Source organism: Psammomys obesus, unplaced genomic scaffold (genome assembly GCF_907164565.1).
Source record: "Psammomys obesus unplaced genomic scaffold, mPsaObe1.curated_primary_1811, whole genome shotgun sequence".
NCBI lineage: Eukaryota > Metazoa > Chordata > Mammalia > Rodentia > Muridae > Psammomys > Psammomys obesus.
This window is the reverse complement of record NW_026586816.1, coordinates 4,096,488-4,124,454: the sequence shown is the minus strand read 5'-3', so window position 1 is coordinate 4,124,454 and position 27,967 is coordinate 4,096,488. Positions and strand designations below refer to the sequence as shown.

The following is a 27,967-nucleotide window of genomic DNA, read 5'->3' as shown; positions in this document are numbered from 1 at the left end:
TGGAGGGAGGAAAAAAAGAAACCAAGATTACAGTGGCAAAGAAAGCCTTTCTTTGAATTAAGCAGCAAACAAGTGTTTGACTGATGTCTTTAGTTTCAGACTCACACTGGCTTGCCATCCTCTGAGGCTAGTGGGTAGGGCGAGGCCATGGAGGCTGTCTTCTTCAGACCCCTGGCCTTCGTGGGGCACAGAGGTGGGTCCTGAATTTTGTTTTGTGTCCCTTAACTCTGACAGTAAGGCTCTGAAGGAAGGGTCACCACTGCACCCATTTCAAAGTTTAAAGGGCCGAGACTGGACAATGTTAGAGCCTCATGAGTGTCACACCAGGAGACATCAGTAAGTGAGAAATGACTGCGCTGAGGTAGAGCTAGCCATCGTCACGGGTGGCCTCCTATATTCCCATCAGCGTGGCAGCCAAGGAGGCTCATAATTTGGGCTGGCTTTGGCTCCAAGGGGATCATGGTGAATCCACAAGGATCATTCCTCCCTCTCTCCCCATATGCCGGATTTGACCCCATGGCTCGCTAGGCAAACCCATGCTAGGTGAGCACTCTACAACTGAGCAATAGTCCAGGCTGGAACACAAGGTACCACCTTCTAAGGTGAAACTCAAGGTTTCCCTGAACTGAATCAAAGACTCAGAAAAAGAAACAGATAGCAGACAGGGATTCTGGGTAATTCCGAGATTTCCAGGTTGGTGCAGTGGCTAACACCAGACATGCAGCTATTTGGGAGGCTGGGAAAGGAAGGTGGCTGGAGGCCACGACTTTCCCCACAGCTGTGTTGTGCTTTTCTCTGAGGCCAATGAGTATAACTTCCCGCGGCGGCGAGTGTGTGGCTTTGCCTTCCGCAGCCTGGCTGCCCGATGCTTAGGCTCAGAGTCCACCCAGTGTCTGTGTGTCTGTCAATAACCCAATGCACCATGGATACGGCTAATCAATGGCTCAACGACCAAGCCACGCGGAGCAGAAATGGTAGTTCCACAAGCTGACATGTCCAGGCCTTCGTCGGTCTGAGTGTGTGGCTGGCAAAGTGACAAAGAACGCAAGTCCTCAAGGAGAGCGGGCCCACCGCTGCAGAGGAGCAGAGGTTCCCTGCCCTGTTTAGATCCTGAGACTTTGTAACTGTCCTCAGTGCCCTGCATGTCGAGGTAGGGGCAAGAAATCTGAGACCTTTTCCTTGTCCTCTGACCATCTCTCCGTGATTTCTAGGGAGGTATTCGGATGGGCAAGTTGCTTAGTTTTGTTTTTCATTTGTTTGTATTGGTTTTCTGGTTTTGTTTTGAGACAATGCCTCACTATGTAGCCCAGGCTGGCTGCAACTCATGGTAATGCCCCTGCCTCCCAAATGCCTGGATTACAGATGTCAGCAACCTTGTCTGACTCTCACCTGATTCTGAGTATGAAGAGGAAAACAAATTAGTGCTTTTTTCTTTTTAAACTGACACTATTCAGGAAAAAAAAAAAAAAAGTATTTTCCCCGAATGCTTCACAAAAGCAGACTGGACTATGGTGCATGGCCACGACCAGAGCAGAAACAGACCCTCCCAGCAAGCAGGGTCAGTCCTGACACACAGTGAGTCAGCTGGCATCCTTTTCTCTTTAAGATGGGGTCTAAGCAATGCAGTGACAACAAACCCTACCTGCGTGTCACAGGCCTGGGACCCTTCCCCAGACCTGTGATAAAGGGCTTGACTCTCCGTGGTAACCCAGCACCACCCGCCCCGCCCCTGGTGTGCCTTGCAGCCATTTTCTGTGCTGCAGAAGTTAGGTGGCTCAACAGATTTCCTGCTTGTGGTCTTTTCAAGTTACGATGGGCTAAATAGCATCTCCACCAAGATCCCCCTTCCCGCTGAAGATAGTTAGTTAACCGAAGCCCAGAAATCACCGTGGGAAAGGCACCCCATGGGCACCGTGACTGAAACCTTGAAGTAAAAGATTCTCTAACATCCTTATATCTGAAGGAAAATCCTCGTTCGACCAATCGCAATCGCAGAGGGAGTTTGGTTACATCCAAGACGGTCTGATTTTCATGATGGCAACTCTTAGGCTCAGCATCCCGGCTGCCCTGTTCCCCTCTCAGCAGTCCGAAATAGAGCTGGCTTGCCATTGTGCTGCACGGATCGTGAGTGTGTGTGGTGTGTTGCATATGTGTATGCATTATAGTGTGTGTGTTTTGGTGTGTGTGGTGTGGTGTGGTGTGGTGTGGCATGGTGTGTTAGGAATTGTTGGCAAATTTGATAAGCACGGCATTTTGTTGTTAGAAAAGTACTATTTGTTTTTGAAGTGCTGGAAATATTTTATTAAAATTATTGCTACTCACATTATCTTTAATAAAGTCCAATTTTCTAAAAAAAAAAAAGTGCCAATAATTCAGAAGAGGAGAGGAGAATAGGCAAAGCAGAGAGGATTTGTAGGGCCATGAAATTATCTGTGCGCTACAATAATGGCATCGTAGCATGGTGTGGGCTATCTGCTTGCTGCTTGCATACTGTTACACTTCTGCCGAAACTCGGAGCTGTAGCACGGGGAGGGCAGCCTAGCAGTCGGTAGCCCTGTAGCAGTGTCGGCCAGTCTGGTGAAGACGCTCCGCAGCAACAGCAATGCCAGGCCTGGACGACAGGACAGCTGCTGAGAGCAGGCGGCCCCTATTACAAATCTACTTTGTTCTCTGCTTTTGTTTAAAAAAAAAATGCTTTAAAAAGAAAGTGTATGAGAAGTCCAGGGTGCTGTGACGGAGGATGCTGAGAGATGGTAATATTGATCAAGTTAAGCAAATCTGAGAGACAACTATGGTTTCCTCTCCTTTGTGGTTTCTAGATTTTATATAGATATGTACCATATTAAGGTCATATATATAAATCATGTCTATAGTCACATATATTAATAGTAGTGGCATGCATGAGCACATATATTAATGTCATGAAAGTACAAGAAAATTTGCCTAGTGTGGTGGTTCTCAACCCTCCTACTGCTGTGACCCTTTAATACAGTTCTTCATGCTGTGGTGGCTCCAACCATAAGATTATCTCATTGCTACTTCATAACTGTAATTTTGCTACTGTTATGAATCGTGATGTAAATATCTGATATGAGACCCCTGTAAAAGGGTCAGAACCCACAGGTTGAGAACCACTGATCTAGCAGGACGAAGAGAATCAGCTGGAACAGAGCAGTCAAGAAAAGAGAGGGAGGAGGAATGTGCTCAACATATACCATATGTACACATGCCAGAGCGTGGCCAAAGGAAAGGAAGTTGTACTCATACAGGAAGGAAAGTGAATTACGTTTAAAAAATTAGAAATTGGGGTCATATTTCTGGCTTGATGGTGTATGCATGTGCTGGATAGTTTTGTGTCAACTTGACACAAGCTAAAGCCATCTGTGATTTCCATTTAATAACCCACGTCTTCTGGGAGTGACACTGTCCACCAAACAGGTACCCCCATTCACACACTTTTTTTTTAGTTGGTTTTGAAATTAGCATTCTAACTCCCCCTCTACCCCTTCTTCTTAATTGCTGGTTTTGGTTCAGCTACCCAATACCTCTTCCTTTTCCTCCAGCACCCTGACCTCATTCTGCTTAATCCTTTAATGCCCAGTGATGCCTCCTCCTTTTATTTCACTGGCATTCTATCCTTCCCTTCTATTTTTTGAGACAGGCTTTTACTATCTGGCCATGTAGACCAGGCAGGCCTTTAACTCACTGATAACTATCCGTCTCTACCTCCCAAGTGCTGGGATTAAAGGCACTGTCTTAGTTAGGGTTTCTATTGCTGTGATGAAGCACTGTGACCAAAAAGCAAGTTGGAGAGGAAAGGGTTTATTTGACGTATACTTCTACATCACAGTCCATCACTGAAGGAAGTCAGGACATGTTCAAGTCATGTTCTAGTGTGCATGGCCCACTGACTACATCTCCACTGTCAGGGAAAGTACCTGCTATTGGGAAAAGTATTTCAGCTAGCTGGGGAAAAGGATGGTTTCCTCTGAGAAAAAGAAACTGAATGCAGCAACCTACCAAGATTCATCCTCAATTTTTGGAGCCTGCTCATTTGGGTAGTAATTTGCTAAAGCGTGGGGTACCTCCCAGTTATCGGTCAGGGAGGCACCAGAGGTCATTGCTAATGCTAGTGCTAATAATATCCAGGCTATGGTTAATGCTCTTATGGTTAACCCACCACACATTCTGGCTGAAGGACACACAGAAATCAACCTCAACCAACCAGGAAATGTCTCCCCTGCCGGTTAGCTTCCATAATGCTGGAAGCCTCTGTGAACCTTTCAGGCAAAATATGTCCACCAACGCAATAGTGGCACAACTGTTATGAGGCAGCTAACAGCTTTCTGACTGGATTTGAGCCTGGTGCTGTAATCCTGGGTAAAAGCCCACTGGCCTTCGGGTGAAACCTGCTTATTATCTTGCTACATGGTCATGCCATCAAATCAACTTCTAAATAATTGTGTTTATAGCAATAGCCCTTGGCTGCGCTCATCCTTGGTCAGAGAGGCTTCTTTGTGCAGTGGGAAGAAGCCAATGGAGAGATACATAACTGGACAAAGGGCCGAGACTAAGAGACTGAGTGCTTAACCCTAGACAGGACTATGTCAACCCTCTCCCAACTCTGGAAAGAAGATATAAGCCCGAGGATGGGCAAGGATGCTGTGAAATGCTGTCTTTTCCACAGGACATGCTATTACAGCCATGAAGTCACAAGATCAAGCCAGCCAAAATTCTGGCGTGGATGAGAGCTTGTCTCAGCCCACTCCTTACTGTGGCACTATTCGCAGTTAAGAGCTGCTGGGGATGGAATCATACTTTCTTTTTCTTTGTTTCTCTTTCTTTCCTTCTTTCTTTCCTTCCTTCTTTCTTTCTTTCTTTCTTTCTTTCTTTCTTTCTTTCTTTCTTCCTTTCTTCCTTCCTTCCTTCCTTCCTTCCTTCCTTCCTTCCTTCCTTTCAAACAAACAAACAAATAAACAAAACCAAATTTGCCACAAGCAAGCAAGATCTCAGAGTCTAGCAAGGTGCATGTGGACAGGCTAAGCTTCTTGGAGGCTGTGTGTGGTAAGTCTGGATGGAGGAAAGTGGACAGGAAGCGGGCTGCTACCCAGATGGCTGCTGCAGAGCCAGCCAGTCAGCTTTCTGCAAGTTGCTACCCAAATGAGCAGGCTCCAAGGACAGAGGAAGCTTGCAAGCCTCTACAGTTCATGCACTTGGCAGATTGCCGCATTCAGTTTCTTTTTCTTAGAGGACACTGTTCCTTTTTCCAGCTGTCTGAAATACTTTCCCGACAGCAGGTACTCGCCCTGACTGTGGAGGTGTGGTCAGTAGGCCATGCACACCGGAACACAACTTGAACGCTTGTAAACAGCCCAGGCGCCTGGGAGACCACTGCCCATCTCTGTGCTAGTTGTTTTCTTTCTAAGTTATGTTCAGTTCTGTAATCAGAACCACAGCTACGAGAGGGGGCATTGCTTCAGAATCCAAGATCTGTGTCACCCCTCCCCGGAGATGTCTCTCATCTTCTACATCTTCATTTGGTTGGTTGAGAGCAATTTGATGTCAGAGTCAATCACCACAGAAGCCAAAGACCCCATCATTGTGCTGCCCTGGGAATTCCAGGGGTCATCTGTATGGGCAAACAAGGTACACTCCTCTGCCCTGGGTGTGTCTGTCTGTCCTTCTCTCTCTCCCCTCTCATTCTCTATGTCTCCTTGTTTAACCCCATCCTAGGGATCAAACCCAGGGCCTGTACATGCTAGGTGTGTGTTCTGTCACCATCCACACCCTCACTCTTCCTGTTCTCCCTCCCTCCCCCCACCCATATAGAGCAGTTCACTTTTCGCTTTTAAGATTTTCAGCATGTCTTTTTAAAGTTGATTTTTATTATTTTTGTTCTTTGACAATTTCACACATGTATATAATGTATTTTGCTCATTTACCCCATTGCTGTCTTTCATACCCTTCCCAATCTTGCTGAACCCCTTCTTCCTAATATGTCTATTGCTATTTTGAGGTGTGTGTGTGTGTGTGTGTGTGTGTGTGTGTGTGTGTGTGTGTGTATGTGTGTGTCCCACTGAGAACAATCAAGGTTGTTTGCATGGGTAGGGGTTATTTACTGGAGTCTGAGGAAGTCACTTACCACTGAAGTGGCTACACGACTGAAGAAATGACTCTTCTCTCTCCGGCAACCATTAACTGTCTGTAATTCCTCAACAAGGAACTACAGGGGCTTCATGGGCCCCTCCCCTATCGTGATGGAACCGCCACAGCCCCATCTCGAGCAGTTCTTGTGCAGGTAACCACACATCAGGAGGAAGTGTTCCTCACCGGTCCTCCCTATCCTCCTCCTCCTCCATTCTTTCCACTCCATGTCCCTTGCTGTTCCCTGAATACTGGAGGTGGTGATACAGATAAACCTGGTGAAAAGTTCATGGATGGAGGGAGAGAGTCCATAAACCTTAATTCTACACAAAGAACTACAGCAACCAAGGAATGCTGGGGGCGGGGATATTATCCCCAGGAAAGAGCACACCTATTGGTTATCCAATGCCAAAAGGTCAGCCCTGAAAAAATACATATAAGTAACGTTATACTGACTGAGCAGGTAGTATTTGGAAATATATATGCATATGTATAATGCATGTAAGTGTGGAACAATGATTAATGAAAAGAGGGTATGACTTGTAAAGAAAACAAGGAAGGGTATATGGAAAGCTTTGGAGGGAGAAAGGGAAAATTATGTAATTGTATTAATTTCACAAAAGGCTCATAGAAGAGGAAGTCATAGGCCCGAGGGATGGGGACCTACTACTTGTTTTGATGGCGGGATGTTGGGTCAACTGTCTTCTGAACATTTGTTTATGCTCATAGATAAATTATGCTGTCAGCTCTGACCAGAAAGGTTTGTGCTTTCAGTGAGTGATTGTCGATGCCCCAAATGTGAAGAATAAATGGCTGTTGAGTCCCAGCTTTCTGAGACAGGTTTTCACTATGTAGCTCAGGCTGGCCGTGAATTCATTATATGGCCCAGGTTGACCCTGAACAACTCTTGATTTCCTGGTTTGGGTTCCTGAGAGCTGGGATTATAGGTTTGCACCAACACATCCAACTCACTCTCCCTTTCTTGATGCTGCCTGTATGGTGGGCATTTTGCACTGTTTAACCTCCTTTAACAGAATTGCATCCTGGGTTTATGAAAGACAATTTAAAGCCAGGCAGTCGAAAACAGGGACTTTGCAGCATCCACTCACTCAGTGAACCTTGATTGACGCCTGCTGTGCATAGTTGCCAAGATATGCATCCATGGAATAACCCTATGGTGGATATGACCAGAGATCTCCATAGAGGTGACCCACATATCCACCCATCTCCTCCACACCACCACCCCACTTTTGTGGCTCCCTGTCCCACCTTCCAAGGTGTCCTGGCCCTTCCATGCCCCTAGGAGTTCACACTTCCTTTTCCTGCTCAGGAATGCTTTTCCCTCAGGTTTCCATGTGGCTCCATCTCCTTTCCCTTGGGTCTTGGCTCTCTGAGCCTCAGAGCTGAACCTTTCATCATCTCCTTCCCCAACAGTTTCTACTCTGTCCCTGCTTCGTTTAATTTTTTTTTTCTCAACAAAGTCCTCTTTGTTGTCTATCCCATAGTCATGTCAAGAATATAAGCTCCATGTTGGCTGGGACATCTGTCTTTTAGGTCCCTATAGTTCTTCTGGTATATGGAAGCATGGTGAGGACACTGGGGACAAAGGGTAAACAGTATTAGTGGAGCTAATAGTTGGATGAATTACAGGTGGCGATTAAGCAGGGAATCAGGTGACAACTGAGTGCCGCGCGGACTCCAGCACAGACTCTTGTGCTATCACCCTCGGTGCCCGCTAGCCCTGGGGTGTTGTACCTCTGTTGCTGCTCTGGCTGGAAACCAGCTTTTTCTTGTTGTGTACATACCCCTGGCTCCCAAGAACAGTGGCAGAGTCAGAAAATTCATTTCCAGAGAACAGTGACAGCACGGAATCAGCCTGGCTCTCACCCTGAGGAAGTTAAGTGACCTGTCCCAAGATGCTTCTTTCCCATTACAATACAGGAAAGGCCAAAATGTCAGTAAGAGGACTTGGTTATGGTAACAATGTGTCACATTTTCCAAGAATGTATCACATTTTTCAGGGATCACTGTGAATGATGGAGGGTCATGTTCTCTGTGTAAAATGTGTTCTGTCCCCTTGGGGGACCCGGTTGTAAATCTGAACACAAGAACACGGTTTCCCTGCAAGTGGCTCAGCTAAGCATCAGCTGCGCAGAGGCCAGCCTGCAGCACCGAGGTGGCCTGTTTTCTGCTCATCATTAATCCAGAAACCTTAATGATGATCAACATTTGTGTTATTTTCTACCCAAATTTAATCTGTTCATGCAGCAGTTCAGTCAATCCCGCAATCTGTTTTTCTCAAATGAGGGCAGATAATGGAGACGCCGTTCTTTACAAGTCTTCAGGCTTTTAAATTCTGATAAAATCAGGATTCTTCACTGGGTCCTGCCCCAGCTCTGAATTAAACCACTTTAAATGTAATTACGGAACCTGGCCTTCCATCAGGAACATCCATTTAAAACATTGATTGGCCAGGCTGCTCTGCGAGGCTCTTTATGAGCAAACGATTGCAATGGGGCCAGAACTGTAATTTATCAAGGCAAAAAAGCAGGTAAATACTTTATTAGTGGTAATGAGAGGGTTGCCAGCTAACTGAATCTCCTCTTTCCTCACCAGCTACTTCACGGAGCCGTGGTGCATGGCCCTCTTTCACGATCGTTTTATTGATCTCAAGAAAGAGTTGCGCCAAATCTTAATCTCCAAGAAGGTAAGAGTGATTAATGGCTATGTGGGTGTTATTCCTTGCAAATTGTAAGCATTTGACAGCCGTTGATCATTTGGACTTTCCCCTACATTCCCATCTCACAGAGTTTTTAGCACCTCTGTACTTCCTTAAATAAATTCTAGAGTCTATAAATGTAGACAGTGATGTACCAAGGAGCAGTGACTTTCCTTAAGTCCTTTCTGGGCAGTGCATTGCTCTTTCTTTTCTTTTCTTTATTTTATTTTATTTTATTTTATTTTATTTTATTTTATTTTATTTTGCTAGTAGCTGTGTCTTCATGATCAGCTCATCATGTTGACTGAAAACTAGACCTGAGTTGTTTTTACCTGCTACCTAGAATGGATATTGCATTCCTTTAGTTTTCTGTATGTTATTGCCGTGTGTGTGTGTGTGTGTGTGTGTGTGTGTGTGTGTGTGTGTGTGTGTATGTGTGTGTGTGTGTTTTAAAAATGTTAAAATAACAGGTCTGGTGGCATGCATCTATGATCCCGGCACTTTGGCGGTGGAAGCAGTAGGATCAGGAGTTCATGATGATTCTCTGCTACATAGCAAGTTTCAGACTTGCCTGAGTTACACAAGACTTTGTCTCAAAAGGCCTGCCCCATGACAAAAATATAAAAATGAAAAAATAAATAAAATAATTAATTAAAATAAAAAATGAAGAGAAGTCTCCCCAGTGTCAGAATACACTCATTTTATAACTAAAACATCTATCTCAAGATGATAGAGAATGATCTGGAATTTAGGCTTCTTATCCCAGAGGCTCCATGCTCAGCAAATACCTCTGTGGACATAAGGAAGCATTTGTGAAGCTTCATATGAATTCTCTTGATACTAAAGTCTTTAGTGTGGCTGAGGAAAGTTGGTTTCCCCTGCCAGGGTGGTGGAATAGCCATCCCAGACTCCACCTTGATTCAGAGAGACTTCCTGGGCCTTCATTAGTTTCCATCTCCTTCTCAATGGACAGGTCCCATGTCTCCTCTTGCTGCTTCCTCTTGAGAGCATCTGCAGCCTAGCAGGCTCTGTGGTCGTGCCACCATATTGACCTGCCTAGATCAAATCACTTATGTAACCTCTACCATATTCTAGCTCCAGCTCACACTTCCTCGCCTAATGTAACAAAACCCTGTGCCTCCGAGACCTTACACCAATGGAGAAAGGGAATTAAACAACAGATTAGTTACACAGCAGTCTGGCTAATGAGCTTCAAACTCAAGACTCCCATCTTCCAGCGGGGTCAGAGGGCAGGAGGAGTACAGAGTCAAACCACTGTCTTCCACATCTTCACTCCTTGATTTCCAGTACAAATTCTCAGGGGCCTGTCCAAAATGCCGGCAGTTTACTAATCTAAAATTGACTCAGATTGGAAGCACAGCTGTACTCTTTGAATCAAAGGGGCATGATTTAGGGTCCACACAGGCACACGCGCATGCGCGTGCGTGCGTGCATGCGTGCGTGCGTGCGTGTGTGTGTGTGTGTGTGTGTGTGTGTGTGTGTAGACACACTTGAACCCAATTGAAGTACCCTAAGGATACTGAAGCACATAAAAGCTTACACAGACTTATATAGTCCCTTCCATAGACTGAAGCAGTGCTTGCCCAGAACCTACACACCCTTCTGCATACATTAGGCCATCTCTAGACTACTTAAATTGTCTACTAAAACACCATAGAGCTTGAAGCACATCATTCAGGGAATTTAAAAAAATCACACGAGCACTGCCAATACAGATGTAGGTTTTTTTTTCCAAGTATCTTTGCTCCCTTCACTGGGTCTGTCAGTGTGAGACCTGTGGATATGGAGGGCCAACTGTATACTAACAATGGGTGCCAGTCACACAGGCTCTGTGCTCCATCCTGGCGTGGAGGAGGTCAGCTCAGGCTGAGACCTGAGCCACCATTACAAGCCGAGCGCTCACCGTCTCTACTCAACACCTCCCTCCTCTCAAACCTCCATGTGCTGCGTGCTGCCACTGGAGGAAAGACTCCTCTGCCCTGGAATGAGCCCACGGAAGCCTTTTTAGCCCCACACATGAGCTCCCGGGCTCATGCTTTGCATGGCACTAAGAGGTTTTAGGATATGCATAGTGTTGTCTTGTTACCAGCCTGTCTCTGAAGTAAACACTGGACCTCTGAGAACTTTTTTAAAAGCACTGTAGCGTAATTGTTACCACAGACTGTTTTCTTCAAAAAAATTCCCTAAAACATTAATTTTCCAGGTTTAGGGGAATGAGAAAAGGCTAGGTGAACAGGTGAGGCACAGAGCCATACCTTCAGGTCATGCCCTCTCTGGGGATCATATATCAGATATTTGCATTACAATTTATAACAGTAGCAAAATTACAGTTATGAAGTAGCATCAAAAATAATGTTATGGTTGGGGTCACCACAACAGGAGGAACTGTATTAAAGGATCACAGTATTAGGAGGGTTGAGGACCAAAATAAGCTGAACACAAGGAATGCACTTAAGCATTAAGCATGATGCATCAGTGCTGGATGAGACGTTGAGGAAAAAGAAGTGGAGCTGCTAACCTCGGTGGCATCCGTCACATGAAACCCCTCAAGGAGCCCTCGGATTTTCATCTACCGCCTGACATTGGCTGTGAGCTGGTTTCTGTGATGACCAGCATAGGAGTGGTTTTCAACCTATGTCAACAGCGCCCTGAGGGCTTCCATTGCTGTGCATAGTCAGGCCAGGGCATGCAGCCTGCCTCCATGAGGCATGAGGGAGCGTCTCGATGGGAACTGTCCTGCCTTTAGCATTTCCGTTCATCCAGTGGGAAAGCCACACAGAGAGGTGGTATGTGCCATGGCGTCTGCTGCTATTCAAAGTTTTGGGCAAACCTTCAGATACCACAGAACAAGGTTCCAGACAGACAGGCACTGTCCAGGTGTGTACAAGCATATGGAAGCTAGGACGGGTCTGCTGATGCCAGCCACCACCACCACAGAAACCGACAGGGCCAGTGGGAGCACAGAGACAGGCAGGATTGTTTGTGAGCTGACAACAGAACAGAGAAAAGGCAGCTGCGTTAAACAAGAACAGTAATCCTTTTCCTTAAACACCGAGTGTTTTAACCCACTTTCTATCCTTTTCTGGCTCATCTTCAAAGTAGTACAGGACCTCTGTATGTCAGTTTAATTATAAATTCACCAACATCACGTTTTATCTGTGGGTGAAGCCTGAGTATCACTAGTCATAGTCAAATTTTATGTAGTCAGAAATAACTCTTCAGATTCCTTCAAGAAAGAAATGACATGTGCACCCTTAATAACAGAGCCCCCAAATATCTGAAGCAAAGCTGACAGGAAGAAAAACTGTCTATAAGGATTGGATATTTCAGTGTATCTCTTTGTGCAATGCTTCAGTATATCACTTAGAACAGGCTTCAGGCGAGGAAGAAGAAGCTGTTCACAGCGCTGTGAGCCACAGGGAGCCAGCACAAGTGCCCAGAACAGCTGCTCAACAGTGCCAGGGAACACCACTTTCTCAGGCCCACATGAACATGCCCCACCATAGGAGACTCAGGACCACAGAACACCAGTCAGTAATAGCTAAAATGCCCAAACTTTGGAAAGTGCATTTTAAACCATTTTAACCATTTGCCCAATAAAACAAGGAGCCAGCACAGAAAGCAAACTAGAAATTTCACAAACATGTAGAAAATAAATAAATACCCTCTCAAGAAACCAGTGAGTGTGCCAAAGAAGAAACCAAAAGGGATGCTGGCGATACTGAGGGGTGAGAGTTGGAAACACACCACTCTAAACACTGTTTGCAGAAACAGCTTGCTGGGAGAAACCTGTAGATGTAAATGTCAACCTTCTAAACAGGAAAGGTCGGGCTGGAGAGTGAGCAAAGTGGCTGAACAGGGCTCGCTGCTCTTCCAGAGGAGCTGCATTCTGTTCCCAGCTCCCGTGTCCGGCAGCTCACAGCCATCTATAACTCCAGTTCCAGGGGGTCTGACACATTTTGTTGACCTCTGCAGAAGGAGCCTTCACACACACACAAACACACAAATACACACAGCAAACATACATACACATCACACACATATAGACACATCACACACACATACACAATCACACACATGTCACACACACACATACACATACAAATACCACACACATACACACATATAAAAACATAAAAATAAACCTATTTGTAAGAACTGAAACAAGCGATTTCAAATAATAACTTAGTATCATACCTCAAGGAATTAGAGAAAGAAAACAAGCCAAATTCACCATCAGAAGAAAGAATATTAAAAGAAAAAAAAAACAATAGAGCAGAGAGAAGTGAAATAGAGGCTAGAAAAATTATAAAGTCAGTGAGAACAAAAGCTGTTGTTTGAAAGTTCAACAAAATCATAAGTTTCTGGCCAGACTTATAAATACTAAATTAGATACAAAAGTGAAGGCATTCCTCTAGCCTTATAAAATAAGAAAGGATGTAAAGAGATTATTATGAATAACTCTGTGCCATCAATTACAAGATATCTAGATGAAAGTGAAAAACTCCTAGGAACACAGAAATAGAAACTTCCCCAAGAAGAAACAGAAATTCTCCACAGATTCATAACAAAGTCATTGAATCAATAATCAAAGCCTCTCAAAAGGGCAGAGGTCAGTCAGAGTTTGAATCCCCAGAACCCACATAAAAGGCCAGGTGACATGGCATGTACTTATCATGCCAGTGTTCGGAAAGCAGAGACAAGTGGATGCCTGACTCTGGCCAGCCGGCCTACCATACATGGCTGGGTCCAGGCCAAGGAGAGACCCTGCCTCAAAACACACAGTGACTGACACCTCAGGAAAACCCCCAAAGTTGACCTCTGCCTTCCATGGACACATGAAAACAGACACACAGCTCAATACAAGTTAAACTCAGACTTCATTAGTGACTCATACAAAACATTTAAATAAATAACTTCAGTCTTTCCTGAACTCTGCTAAAACAAATAGGAGAGAGGACCATTATTCTGATAACCACAGCCAGACAAAGGCATCATAAAAATAAATTTTAAGAAAAAAACAGCCACAGGCTAGTATCCCTTATGGATTTAGATGTAAAAACCTTCAACAGAAGATTAGCAAACCAAATCCAACAGCATGTTAAAAGGATTATACATCATTACCATGAGAGACCTACCCCAGGAATGTGAGCAGCCTAGCACACAAAAAATGAATTCATTCATTCACATGGATGTACACACATAAAAAAAAACAATAAGAACAACTAACAGTGGAAGGAAAGTTCTCCTACCTGCTAGATTATGAAAAACCTTTAGCTGGTGTCAGACTTCCTGGTGAAAGCTAAAACCTTACTCCTGAAAGCTGGAATAAGACAAAGATGTCTCCCTCCACTGCTAATGTTCAACATTGCCTTGGAAGACAATTAAATATGACCTAGCCAGAGCAATTAAACAAGAAAAAATAAATAATAAATAAGAGACACCTACCTCGGAAAGGAATAAGTAAAATTATGGATTTTCTTAGATGACACAATTCTAATGAATCCAGGAAATAATAAAGCTAATAAATGCACTTGGCAAAATCTCAGGATACAGGACCAACAAACAGCAGTCAGCTGTCTACATTAGTAAAATGACGACGGAATTAAGAAAATAGTCCTACTTGTAGTAACATCAAAAAAAGAATTAGATACTTCAGAATCGATTTAATTAAAGTAGTACAACACACTGAAAACAACATGATGTTCCGGAAGATTCAAAGGCCCAAATAAATGAGCAGAAGGACAACTCAGCCATAGGCGTAAGAGACTATTTTGTTAAGATGGAAGCAGCACCCAAAAGCAGCTACAGACTCCATGAAATCCTATCAAAATCCCAAAGCCATTTTTTCATAGACATAGAGAGGTTCATATGGAAATGCAAGAGATTTCAAATGGCCAGAACTGTCTTCCAAGGAAGCTGAACAAAGCTGAGGGCTTTATACTCTCCAATTTCAACCCTTACATCAAAGCAACAGTAACAAACTAGTGTAGTACTTCACAGGACAGTCATAGTCACTGTGCGAGCTATGTTAACAGGGAATACCAAAGGGCTGGATGTAGCCAGGCGCCAGAGCTTCCCTGCAAGCCCAGCATGGGGGAGTCTGAGGCAGGAGGAGCGAGGCTAGTCCCAGTTATACAGGGAGTTCCAGGAGTAAACAGACAAGCAAACAAAAAGTGGAGTCTGCACACATGTTCATTTACATGAAAAGACGCTCAATAATATTACTCACCAGGGGAACAAAAGTAAGGACAATGGCAGGCCACTTCACATTCACTGGAGTGACTGTAATAATGGAGAGATGGACGAATGGACGGATGGATGGACGGATGGACGGATGGATGGATGGATGGATGGATGGATGGATGAAAGGACAGGGCTAGAGAGAGATGACTCAGCAGTTAAGAGCACCAGCTGCTCTTCCAGAAGATACTGGTTATCAGTTCCTAGTTGTCAGTAACCCTAGGCCTAAGGGATATGAACCCTCTTCTGGACTCTCCCTGCACGAGGCACACACACAGTGCACAGATGTACATGCAGCTGAAGCACTCATACTCTTAAAAATAAATGAATCTTTTGAAAAGACAGGAAGTTATGTGAAATAGCATCCTCACATAACTCTGTGGTGAGGATGTAAAATTAAGCAGTTGCCATGAAAAATGATTTGATTCCTTAAAAAGTCAAAGAGAATTATCCTCTGACCCATCAGCCTGACCCATCAGGTTTCTTTTTTTAAGACTAGAAAGCTATTCAAATGAATACCTGCACACAAATATTCAACACGCTCAGAATAGCCAGACAGAGAAAACAACCCTCATGTCCACCAGCATATCAATGGATAAACAATGGTCTCTTTGCACAATAGTACTCAGCCATGAAAATAAAAACAACCCCAAAATCATATTTCAGGACAAAAGCCATGTGATCAACTCAGCAGAGACATAACCTTCTGTCCCATACTACAATCTCACAGCACCACACTCAGAGATTGGGGACAGGAAATGAGCACCATTCTTGCCAATTCCAGTCAATAATGGCACAAAATATTGCAGCCAGAGCAATTAGGCAAAAAAACAAAGTAAGCGATTTCTGTTTTAGTTACTCTTCTGTTGCTGTGAGAAAATACCATCACCAGAGGAAACTTAGGGAAGAAGAGTTTGGGCGTTTTGTTTTGCTTTTGGCTTGTGGCTCTAGAAGGAGAACTCAGAGTGACAGGGCTGCAACACGTGGGTGGAGCAGGAAGCTGAGAGAGAGCTCATCCTGTTATAACAGATAAGTGAAGGCTGGGTGTGCTGCTCCACGATTTGTGCAAAGCTCCAGATTCCACTCCCAGCAGCGAGCGGGGATGGGAAGGGGATGGCAAGGGAAGGGGGTAACTGTTTTTTTTGTTTTGTTTTGTTTTGTTTTGTTTTTTCTCAGATGAGGGGACGAAATGAGAGCTGTTCCCAAGCCTTTCTAGCTCATTCTGAACTCTGACTGGCTGATTCAGCTCAGCTGTGCAGGCCCAAACTCCTTTCCAGGCTGACTTATTCAAACTGGCTTCTCTCAGATTCTGGCTGAATTGCTCTGCCTGGCCTCCTACTAATTCTGGCAATATGTTCCACTCTTCTGGCTCCTTCTCATTCTCTGGCTCGTTCTGCCTTCACCTGTGTCTACCTTATTCTCTCTGCAACCTGTCTCTGTAAATCTGCCCCAGTAAAAACTCTCAGTAAAAAAAAACCTCTCCTCTTTCCACACTGCTCTTAATCAAGCCTCTCTTTCCTGTCCTCTTCTCATGAGGCTTGGGCGTATCCTGTCTCTGACTCATTCTGTCAGGTCTTTCTCTAATTTGTCACTCTCTCTGCCCCTCAATTAGACATCACTTTCAAAACGGCTGTTTCCTTCAATACATGAACCTTACCTTCATTGTTTGGGATTATAGGTGTATATTAAGGGCTTGTCTGTATTCCACCCAGATCATGCTGTAATCCAGAGTGTGTCTGCGTTCCAGCCAGATCACTTAGACCTAGAAGATCTTTGGATGTGATCCCTTGCCAGAGCAGCCATGTTGCTGGGTTAAAACTCTGAGAGAGAGAGAGAGAGAGAGAGAGAGGGAGGGAGGAAAAGCCACCTGAGTAACAGTACATAGCAGGACAGAAAAGTAAAGCACTAGCAATGATCTCACTGAAAAAGAAAGTAAGGAAACAATCTTGGTTACAATAGCATTAGCAACAAAAATGAAATAACCCAACCAGGGACACATCTGCCCTCAGCTCCCGCAGATCTGTCTCTTGCTTCAACTGCAACAGGCCCCAGGGCTCTCTCCTCAGCCTCTAGCCACTTCTAGTCCCTTCCAGTCAGCAGCTCCACCACAGGCTGCCGGCCCCCTCCTTCCTTCATGCTCAGCTGATACTTTTGCTGCTAATGGAACCTAACTGGTCAGTTTTGCTCTTCTTGGTGAAGGCCATTCACTTGTCCACTGCCTAGTCTCCTTGCCTCTGGTGTCTTCCTACACCATGTCATTCTGGGTTCTGTTTTGGGAACTGAACATGGCTCTAGTGTGGGGGCCATTTCCTCCAAAGCATCCACAGTTAATCAGGAAACCAGTCTGGTGGCCATATGCTTCCAGAAGAGCAGACACTGAATGGAGATGATGGGGTAATCTGGACACCATGGATGGTTCTGTGGAATCCATCAGGGTCTTATAAAGAGCTCCAGCCAGGCTGTTGTGGATCATCTGCCCTGGGTCTGCCCAGCAGACCTCCATCTCTGTAACTCCCTGGACAGCCACCACCTTAAAGAGCAGGTGATAACACCTCAAGAGAGGACTGTGACACCTAAACTGCCTCTGCATGCGGTGGCCCTAGGCCTGGCCAGCAAGTATCTCCAGGAAAGGCCATCCCGAAGCAGGAGTCAGAGTCCCAACGTGCATTTCCCTCTGAGGTACCTCTGTGGCTCTTTCTAGCACCACAAAGCCTTTCAGACACCCAAGGCTTGAGCCAGAGGGAGATAAAGAAGTTGGAAATGATGCAAGTAAATCATCCTATGTTCAGAGATGAGAAGAATTAAACTTGTTAAAATGCCCATATTACCCAAAGCAACACAAGATTCAGTGTTATCCCTAGAAAAATCCCAGTGGCTGTTTGTACAGGAATGGGGGGAGGGTGTCTCAGATTTATATGGAACCAAAGATCAGACTAGCCAAAACAAAAAGAATAAAGGTAGAAACACCATGCTACCTAATTTTGAAATACATGTAAATGCTACAGTAAGCCAAACAGCATGGTGCAAGGAATAAAGACAATTACACTGGCCAACAGGATAGGAAAATGTGCCCATGCATTTACAGTCAATTTTTTTAATCTGCTGAAAGAACTCCCTTTAAAACTTGTAATTTTTCCTTTGATAACTTCATACATGAATACAGAGTATTTAGCAGACTGATTTTAAGGTGTTGCGTTAGCTTTTTAATGTTTACTTTTCCATGTATGAGTGTTTTGCCTGCACATATATTGCTGTACCATGTGCATGCCTAGTTCCCAAAGAGGGCATCAAATCTCCTGGCACTGGAGTCAGAGACATGTCAGCCACCATATGAATGCTGAGAACAAACTGAGCTCTGGAAAAGTAAACAGTGCTCTTAACCTCTGAGCCGTCTCTCCAGCTTCCTGCTCAATTGATTTTAGTTTTTAACAGGCATCGTACAATGAGGACAGGTAGACTGTTCAATAACAACACTGAGAAAAGTGGACATTCACATACAAAAGAATAGGAACAGGGGTTTATCAGACAACACTTATAATACTGAAATCCTGGAACTCCCAGAAGAGAACGAGAGCAGCCTCCTCAGCGTCTGGGCAAGGGTTTTCTAATATGACCCAAGCACAGGCAAGAAAAGCAAAAGAGAGAAGTGGGTCTAGGTCAAACTGAAAAGCTTCTGCACAACAAAGAAATGTCAAGCAGAGTCCATACAATCCTCAGGTTGTGAGAACGTATTTGCGATCATACATGGGATAGAGGCTAATAGCTGAAGAACAGGAAGAGCTCAGTCAGTCTGATAGCAAAAGAGACAGCTAATTTAAAAAAAAAAAATAGGCAAATTACCTGAACAGACGTTTGTCAAAAGGACACCAACAAATGGTCAGCAGATAAACATGGAAAAAAAAAAAAAAAGGTTAACATCATCAAGGACTGAAAATGAAAAACGCAGCAAGCGGCCACCAGATTCTTTCAGAATGCCTGCTATAGAAAGAGAGGTGCTGGTAAGATGGGCGGGTGAAGAAGGAAACTTGCTGACCGTTGTTGGTGGGCACACGAGAAACTGGCGTGAGGAGGGCACTGTCTGCACTGCCGTGTTCACTGCAGCGTCAAAAGCCAGGACATAGGAACAGCCTAGTTGCCCATCCGTGCCCTAGTGGAGAAAGAAAATGCGGTGTGTACACACAGCGGAACACTATTCAGCCCTAAAAAAGAGTTGTCCTGCGTGACAGTTTGGATTAGCTCCGTGAAAGAAGCCAGGCTCTGCATAGTCTCGCTTACAGAACCTGAAAAGATGGACCTACAGAAAAAGAACCCAGAGTAGTGGTGGTTGCAGGTAGCTGGTCAGGTGGGGAGGATGGGAGAGAGGGGATGTTTGAGCGTACATTTCAGTCCCCTGTTACACGGCCTGCTGACTGTCACTAATAATGTGCAGTTTTGACAAAATTGTCATAAGGGTGGGCTTTAACACAGAACGTGGTGAGTATAGACAGCACTGGACATTCAAGTCAGCCTTCATCATCTGCAAACTACACCACTACACGGCACCCATACATACACACAATTGTAGTGAGCCAAAAATAAAACTGAAAAACAAGGGGATTCCTCAGAAGACCATAAAAAGCCAAGACGTTACAGGAAGTGAAGGAAGCCAGACGTGGTACTCCACGTGGGACATGGACACTTCGAGGAGAGCTGGTGGCAGATAGGCACAGTGTGGGGGGAGGTCGAAGCTGCCCGCTCTGTGACCTCACCACCCTCCCCACTCACGGCAGCCTTGCACTGCACCAACCCCACTTTCTGTCAGGTGAGTGTTTGGTGCTGGTGAACAGAATCCTCCACAAAGCCCGAAGAACCCGCTTCATGGAGTGAGCAGAGGACATCCGTGGGTTGCTGGCCCCTCGCTGTCCGCTCTCCAGCTCCTGGTCCAGGCATCATCTACCTTTCCCCAGCCCAGCGTTCAGCTTCCACCGTTTCTGTGCTGAGCCCTGGCTGCTCTAAACTGTGCTTCTACTCCCTCAGACCTGGTCCTGCCATGCTTAAACGGCCAGACGATGCTCGAGTCTTCTCTCCGTGATGGTCCAGGGGAATAATTCCCTTTTTTCTATTTGAAATACAAGGGGATAGTGGAAGGTGGTGTAAGTACAATGTGACCTTTGTTTGAGGTGATCAGTAGTCGCCATGCTGGTAAGAGCACACCAACTCAAGATCCTTCATCGCAGCCCTGCTGTAGATGGGCAGGACCCACAGCAAGGGCCATCTGTGAGCGCTGAGTGGTGCGCTGCGCCTATCAACCTGGGTGTTTGGGTTTTTGTTTTCTTGTGTCGTTTCTTTTGTTCTCGATTGTTTGTTTTGCTTTGTTTTGAGGCAGGGTTGGTTTCTCTGGCTGTCCTGGAACTTGCTCTGTAGACCAGGCTGGCTTCGTGCTCAGAGGTCTGCCTGCCCCTGCCTCCTGAGTGCTGGGGTTAGAGGCGGGCACCGCCACTGCCAGGCTATGTGTTTGAAATTTTTACAAGATGTCACAAAACCTCTACTCTTTGTAGATTGCACAGTCTCGACTAACTTTATTCTTCCCGTGTCCTGTGTTTACGGACGTTAATAAGAGTTTGTACCAACACCTTAGGCTGAGGGTCTTCAACTCTACCCCTTGGCCAAGACGCAATGCAATAAACACCGCTTAGGAGATTTCATGCCCAAATGCTAAAGCAAGCAGATAACTTTTATCTGAAAAACTAAGGGCTTAAAATTTCCATGGTGCCACCATGCTACATGCTGAATAGGAGCCTGTTGTGTTACGTCAAACACAAAGGACGTGGGGCCGCAGTTGTCAGAGGTGCCCCAGGGAGGAGCCAGGGACCGGGGGTGAGTGGGGGATGGCAGCGACCGTCCCTGTTTACAGAGACAGTCTGTCATTCAGGATTCAAACTCCGAAGACAGTGCTGGCGATGATGGTGGCACAGCAGTGTGAGCGTGCTGAACTGTCCGCTGAAAATGATAATAATAACAGTGCACCTTTACGTGTGCTTTGTCACCTTTATGGAGACTCTCCACAAAGCTAGAAAAAGCCCCATCCTTCAGAAGCTGACACTGCCCTGCCCTAGTGGTGCCCTGACTGTGGCCTCTTTCCTGGTGCTCTGACTGTGGCCTCTTTCCTGCGTTCACAGGATGACAATCCTACCATGGAGCAGATAGCCTACAGGCTGGAGGAGGAGGAAATAAACATGAATGAGAAGCCCCAGAAGTACCTCCAGAGGGTTTTTGAGGAGTCCATCTACAAGAACCTGCTGGAAAAGAGCATCCTGGATTACCTACATTACAACAAGTACCACCTGCCCATGTTCGCATGGCCAGACATCATTTAGCCGCAGCCAGCGTTTCCCTGGCATCACATCAACTGTCAGGTCAGCCAGGCGCTCTACAGATAGAACACCCCCCCCCCCACACACACACACACACAAGCGCGCTCTTACCCGCACTTCCTCCAGTGGGTTCTCAGTGCTCCAGTAGGTGGCGCTAGCCCGTGTGGCACAGCCAAGCCGGGGAGCTTAACACACAGGCAATGTTCTGTGTAGAATGATCCACTCTAGCAATAAAATGAGCTCCTACTGAGCAAAACTTGTTTTTACCTTGTGTGTGATTCTGTTCAATTTCCTGGAATGTTCAGCTGCCAGTCCCACCAGCCCTTCCTATGTGCACCCAGTAATAGTGGGTGATACATAAAATAATAATAGCAATAGTGTGCCCAGGAGGGGAAATTGGTAAGCAGACAAGGAGAAATTAAATCTGCAATCCACCCTTGGGAGGACAGGGTGGCACCTACCTGACCTTTTGAAACCAAGAAGACTACTTTCACAGCCCTTACTGTTTTCAATTCATTCTGCTGACCATGAACATAGAAGAAAAACTGGTAGACCAGAAAATTCTCACACAGATTTCAAGTTCTAAAATGTGGAGGGAAATTATTCCAGTTCATTTTCTTTGCTCTGATCTCCAGGGGGAGCGAGGTGGAGACAGGATGGTCCCTTGTATTGTCCACTGTGGATAATAATATATATATATTTTTTCTCCTTCCCAGTACTGCCAGAGTCTGAGACAGGAGAATCACCATGAGTTCAAAGGTAGTGAGCAATGTAGTGATTTTGAGGCCAGCCTGGGCTGCGAAGTGAAACCATCTCAGAGAAGAAAGAAATGAAGGGAGGAAACAACCTTCTTTTCTCTCGAAAACAAAGCAAGTTTTAACTGATTCAGGAATAAACAGGAACAGTGTGGCACAACTGACCCACAGTAGGGCTTAAATATTTTTTTTTACAAACACAATTGTGGGTTTTATCACCTCACCCTCGCCCCCTCGGCCCCCCCTCCCCAAAAAGGTGGCAAGATTCTCCCAGCTTCCGCAAGCGGGAGCCGGCAATCCAGACGTGGACACACCATCCAGCTCTGCCGCAAGCTGCCCCAGTACTTGGAGCAGCCAAGTTGTTTGACGCTTCTCACAAGAAAATTGTTCCGCAACACTGAACTCCCTATTTTTCTGCAGTCAGACAAAAGCAGGCAATAAATGCCACTAATTCCTTCACACATAGGTTTTGCACAAATGTACAGGGCAGTGAGGGGGAGGCAGCGGTGGTCATATGGTACAAACTATCACTTGAATGGAAACCAGTCGCTGCTGGCCCAGGCTTCACCACTCACACCCAACGTGTGTCTCAGGGTGTCAGTTCAGGCACCAGGTGCTGGTCCTTTCCTCTTCTCCTTCCTGAGAGGAACCAGATCAAACTCACTAGCAAATGTAAAGACATGGGGGACAGGCCCTGGGACCCTGGGCTACAGGCTACAGAACAGCCAGTGAGCTGCTTTAACAGTTAGGACTTTTGTGACCAGCTAGCTGTACCATGATAAAGCCTCCAGTGAGGCAAAAGTGACCGGGTGGACCTTAACAGCAAGTCTGAATATATCTGTTCAGTGCGGCACCTTCCTTGCTGTCTTTAAAAAGGTGAGTCTTGGGCATCACAACAGGTGTGAGAATATGTAATGCATACTGCGGCCTACAAAGGGTGTCTGGTGACATAATCCGTGTCCCACTCTTAGAAAGCAAACTTCCGAACCCAGGACCACGGGCATGTATGTGCAGCTGTAGAGAACAAGCTTCCTAAGGCATGAAGACTCACAGTCATTGAGCAGAGCTCGAAGCTGCTTCACGTGAGGGCTTTGGAGGAGACAACCGTAAAGATTCAAAGAGACCAACATGGCAGCATCTCAGAGGGTCTACCCGATTTCCCAACTCTATTGCTGTAACCAAAGAATATCGTCAAGAAAATGCCAAAGTTAGATTTCCAAACACGACTTGTGGGTGCTTCTAACGTTCTCACAGATGTCGGTTCATGAATAAGGAATGGAGCCTCCTCCTGGCCCCACGTGGCTCCTGGTGGCTTTATTGCACTCAAATACCAGGAACTCAAAAGAAAAACAAGAGATGGTGTGAGAGAGAAAAAAACCTGACTGGAGGATAAAAATGAGGCAATCAATATTTACCCTTGGGAAGGAGAGAGAGTGGGTAGAGAGAGAGAGCAAGAAGAGAATGCAGTTAGCCAAGCCAGTCTTAGCAGGGACTGGGGCTGGGAAGTCGCGTGTGTGAGGAGCTGTTGATTGTTTTCGGCCTGAGAGAGGTGCAGATAAGGCCGGCGTGAAGTAAGCGCGGGCCGGGCGGGAGCCGGCAGCTGTATGCTAATGCTCACAGAAACCCTGCCTCCGAGTCCCCCATTAAAGCGGGCGACCAGGAGGCCACACATCACTGAACAAATAGGCTCCCTCTAGACAAATAAAATAACACACGTTGGCCTGTTTCGGGGTGGGGGTGGGGGTGGGGGCAAGGAGTGGGGGGAAGATCGAGGGAGGAGGAAAAGAGAAGGTAAGAGTGGCTGAGGGTAGAGAAGGAGGGAGGAGACAGAGCGTGGATGGAGGAAGGACAGTGAGGAGGAAGGGGGAAGGGATTGTCAGGCAGAGAAACCCTGGGGAAGGGGGCTGGAAGAGATGGGGAGAGGGACAGTAAGAGGGCAGGGAAGGGACAGTCTGGGGGTGGGGGCTGGGAGTGGGAGGGAAGACCACGAGCGAGGTGGGGAGGAAGAGACAGAGAGACTGGCCTAAAGAGTGGGGAGCCGGGGGGCGGGGGGGACGACGGGACGGAGAAACAGTCAAAAGAGGTGGAGAAGAGGGGGAGGGTGGGGCGAACGGGAGAGGATGGAAGCGAGCTCCGAGGAGAAGTTGTGAGAAAAGCAGGCCCAGGCCAAAAGTGCCCCGCAGGCTCCCCGAGGGTGGTGGGGTTTGGGGGCCTCTGTGGCGGGTTTGGCTCCGCTTCCGTGGGGTCGTTTTCAGACAGCGGTGGCTTTGGGGCGACTCTGCCCCAGTTGCCCGCCCTCGGGCGGCGCTGTCCCGCTCTCCCGCCTGCTGCCCGGAGGGTCCAGCGGGGACATTCCCACGTTCTGCCCGCGCCGGCCCCGGGCCCGGCCACCCCACGTCCTCCCCTCCCGCCCCCACCCGCGGCAGAGCCGAACTGCCCCAGGGCACGCCGGCGGGGTGCGGTGGCCCGACGGCGCCCGGCTGTGGGGGAGGGGCGCGGCGGCCTCCTCCTGGGCGCCCGGCAGATTGCGGGCCCTGCGCCCCGGAGGGAGGGCGCCCTCGAGCGCGGCCCTCCCGCCCGGGCGCCCGGCGCGGCCTCGCCGCCTCACCCTTGTTCCAGCTCTTTCATGCACTCTCCTTTTGTGTGGAATTATTTAAACGGGAGATCCGTGGCAGCTTTATGCTAATGCGCCGAACAAAGGCAGCGGCCTTCGGGGCGGGGAGGCCCGGAAGGTGCCCGGAGGCCGGCCGGGGGGTGGGGCGGCGGCATCCCGCCCGCGCGTGGCTCTCGCGTGCCCCTGGGACCGACGGACAACCCTTCATTCCTGCAAACACAAAGCGTCTGCTGGACTCCGGGCCCTCCGGGGCCCGCGGCGGACACGGGACGGCGGGGCGCCGCGCCCTCGAGTCGCGGTGCCCCGGAGCGTGCGTGGGGCTTCCGTTAGGTCACGACGGGGGCTGCCGCAGGGGCCCCGGGCACACACGAACCCCGCGGTCTCCACGCCCTCTCCCCGCGGGCGGAGGCTGGCGCCCCGGGTCCGAGGCCCTCAGCGCAGCTCTGAGCCTCAACGCCAGGCCGTGCTCGGGCCCGACTCCCGCGGCCTGGAAACCGCGAGGCTCTCAGCTTCCGCTCGCAGCAGAGCTGGCGGTCACGGCGAGCCCCGACGGCAGCCTCAGGCACGGCAAGGCGGGAGCGCGGGCGGCCTCGGGGCTGCGGCCCCGCGAGCGCAGGAGTCGGGGGCCCTGGGGAGGACAGGCTCCCGAGCCGGCTCTGCAGCCAGGGGTCCTCGCCTCGGCGCCCTCGAGGACACCTGGGCCTCCGCTTCAGGCGAAGTCTCGCTCCATTCTCCATCCCGCTCCTGCATCCGTTATTCCTGCGGAGAGAAGCAGGCCGCGGGCACACGCGGCTCTTCCCGAGCAAGACGCGACACAGGACCCCTGCAAGCCGGCATGTTCCGAGGGAATCCCGCAGCCCGCTGAACCCTGGCTGGGTGTACGCACGGCCGAAGAGGCCAGGGACTTCTCAAGTTTCCATTTCTTTTAGCTGGACCGACGTGGAAAACATCCATTGACCGCCTGCACAGATTTCCCTGAGTAAATCAAGGCTCTGTTTGAGTTCCCTTGGGCAAGGGTTTTTTTTTTTTTTCAATTGTTGGTCATATGCATCACCACCCCCCCACACACCCAACACACATACACACCTTCTTCACAGTTATTAGTGTGTGTGTGTGTGTGTGTGTGTGTGTGTGTGTGTGTGTGTTAAGAATTCACTAGGCGGTGAACTGCTCTGGCAGTCTTCTGGATAAAAACTGTTCGGTACGTGAGACTAGATGTCCTGATGGGGGGAGTCCAACCCCAGCCTGCCATTCCACAGCCCAGATGGGATTTGTGATTAGAAAATAAAATTGGCCAAAGCTGTCTCGGAATCTCTCTCTCCTTCTCCCTCTCTCCCTCTCCTAATTTCATCAGCAATATTAATCAGCGCTCAAAAGAGAGCGAGGAAATAGCATCAGTTGTTTCCAGATCAAAACATTCACAAATTGAATTTTAGGATTTCAACTCATTTTAGGATTTCTAACTTTCTAAGGCATTCATTTTAAGAATTTTTCTCTTTTTGAGATGGTGGCTTAAAAAAAAAACACACAGACATAAAATCATAAGCCTTCTTTCCTCCTAGTTAACTCATCTTAACTGTCCCCATTACAATTTATTACTCAGGTGGATTCTGTTGGGGGGGAAAAAAAACTGTATTTAATTTTCAAGCCAGGGTATTTTCGGAGGGAAACCCCGAAACAATTAAATGCCTTCAGTGGAATTTGGTGAAAGTGAAACTCAGCAAAAATCTAGCCTCAGTGCGAGGGGGGGAAATGTTCCCTCACTTCAGTAAAGTGTCATTTTCCCCGAGGCTATGACATTTGCTGCGTCTTGGCTATTTTGTTCCCGGTAATGGGCAGTCCTGTCCTGACCGCCTTGCTTTCCTGGGGTCTACTCCGGTCCCCGAGAAAGCACAGTCTTTTGTGTTTCCCGGGCCGGGAAGAGGTCCCTGGACAAGTTGCTCGGCCTGAGTCCAAGCCGGGCGCGGGGTGCGGTGTGTGCACGCACCCGCGTGTCCTTCGCTGTCGTCGTCTTCCCGGTGGCCCGGGAAAGCTGCCGGTCCTGCCGGGCTGCAGCCTCCCTCTGAGGACAGATTGGCCCTCCCCGCCCCCACCACGGCAGCACGCGTCTCTTTTGCGTCCAGATTGGCCGCGACCCGCGCTCAATAGCGGGAGGTTAATTTCCTTCACAAAGGTGACGGGGGCACGGCTCCGGGGGGCTCCAGGCCCGGCCCGGCGCTGGCTTCCCTGCGCAGCGCCACGACCGGAGCCCTTGATTTAGCATCTGATGTCAACCGCAGACAAAATGCCCGCTCGGAATGAAAATGCATGAGGCCGCGGGCGGGGGAGGGCGGCTTCCCGCGCGCCGGCACGGCCGGGGCGCCCGGAGCCCGGGCCTGGCGGAGACGCCGGGCCCGCGCGGCCTCGGGGTGGCGGGGCCGGGAGGGCGAGTTCAGACGCTCCAGCCCCTCCTGGACCACAGCCAGCCGGCCGGGAGCGCAGCCCCGCGGCCGCGGATGGTCGGAAACGCGCTATGCCAACTGTTTGCCCAACTCCAGGAAGCTTGCGGGGCTCTGCGCCCCGCCGCAGCCCGCCTGTCGCCCTGCGAGCCGGGTCCCGCCCGGGCGCGGGCCGGGGCGGCCGTCGGGACTCCGGCGGGGCGTCCCCCGAGCCGCGGGGCCCCCGCCCCCGCTCCGTCCCGCGCCTCGTCCTCCCCTGGGCCCCGGGCGCGGGCTGAGTCCTCCTGACATATTTGGGGCCATTCTTCTCCTTTGTTGCTATTTAGCTCGCGACCCGCGGGTAATCCCCGCGCGGGAGGGGGGCGCACATTGTCGCGCTGATGGACGGGCCCATTTGGCGGCCCCGCGCCCCCCGGAGGCGACACACAAAGCCCGGGCACGTGCGCCTCCCCATAGAGGAGCAGCGGAGCGTGAAGGGAGGCGGGGCGGGCGTGTGCCGCGCGGGCGGCGGCGGCGGGGGCCCGCGCCCTCAGGTGCATCTGCCGCACCTAGCGGCGACCCCGCGCCCGGCCCCGCCGCGCCGCCCCGCCGCCCTCCCCCTCGCCGGGAGCCGCCGACGCGCTGATTGGCTCCGGGGAAGCGGGAGGCGAGAACAATGGCCCCCTCCCCCCGTTAAAAGG

The 27,967-nt window shown here is 48.4% G+C and overlaps 1 protein-coding gene across 1 annotated transcript in view; it reads left to right on the top strand.

Annotated features, from left to right (window-relative positions):
- Positions 1–21,726, top strand: part of Cfap61 (cilia and flagella associated protein 61) — a 256,849-nt gene extending 235,123 nt beyond the window's left edge. The window contains exons 26-27 of the mRNA XM_055602635.1: positions 8,761–8,851; positions 21,286–21,726. Coding sequence (XP_055458610.1) covers positions 8,761–8,851; positions 21,286–21,483 — 289 coding nt within the window. The 3' untranslated portion in view covers positions 21,484–21,726. The remainder of the gene's footprint in view (positions 1–8,760; positions 8,852–21,285) is intronic.
- Positions 21,727–27,967: the final 6,241 nt, after the last annotated feature.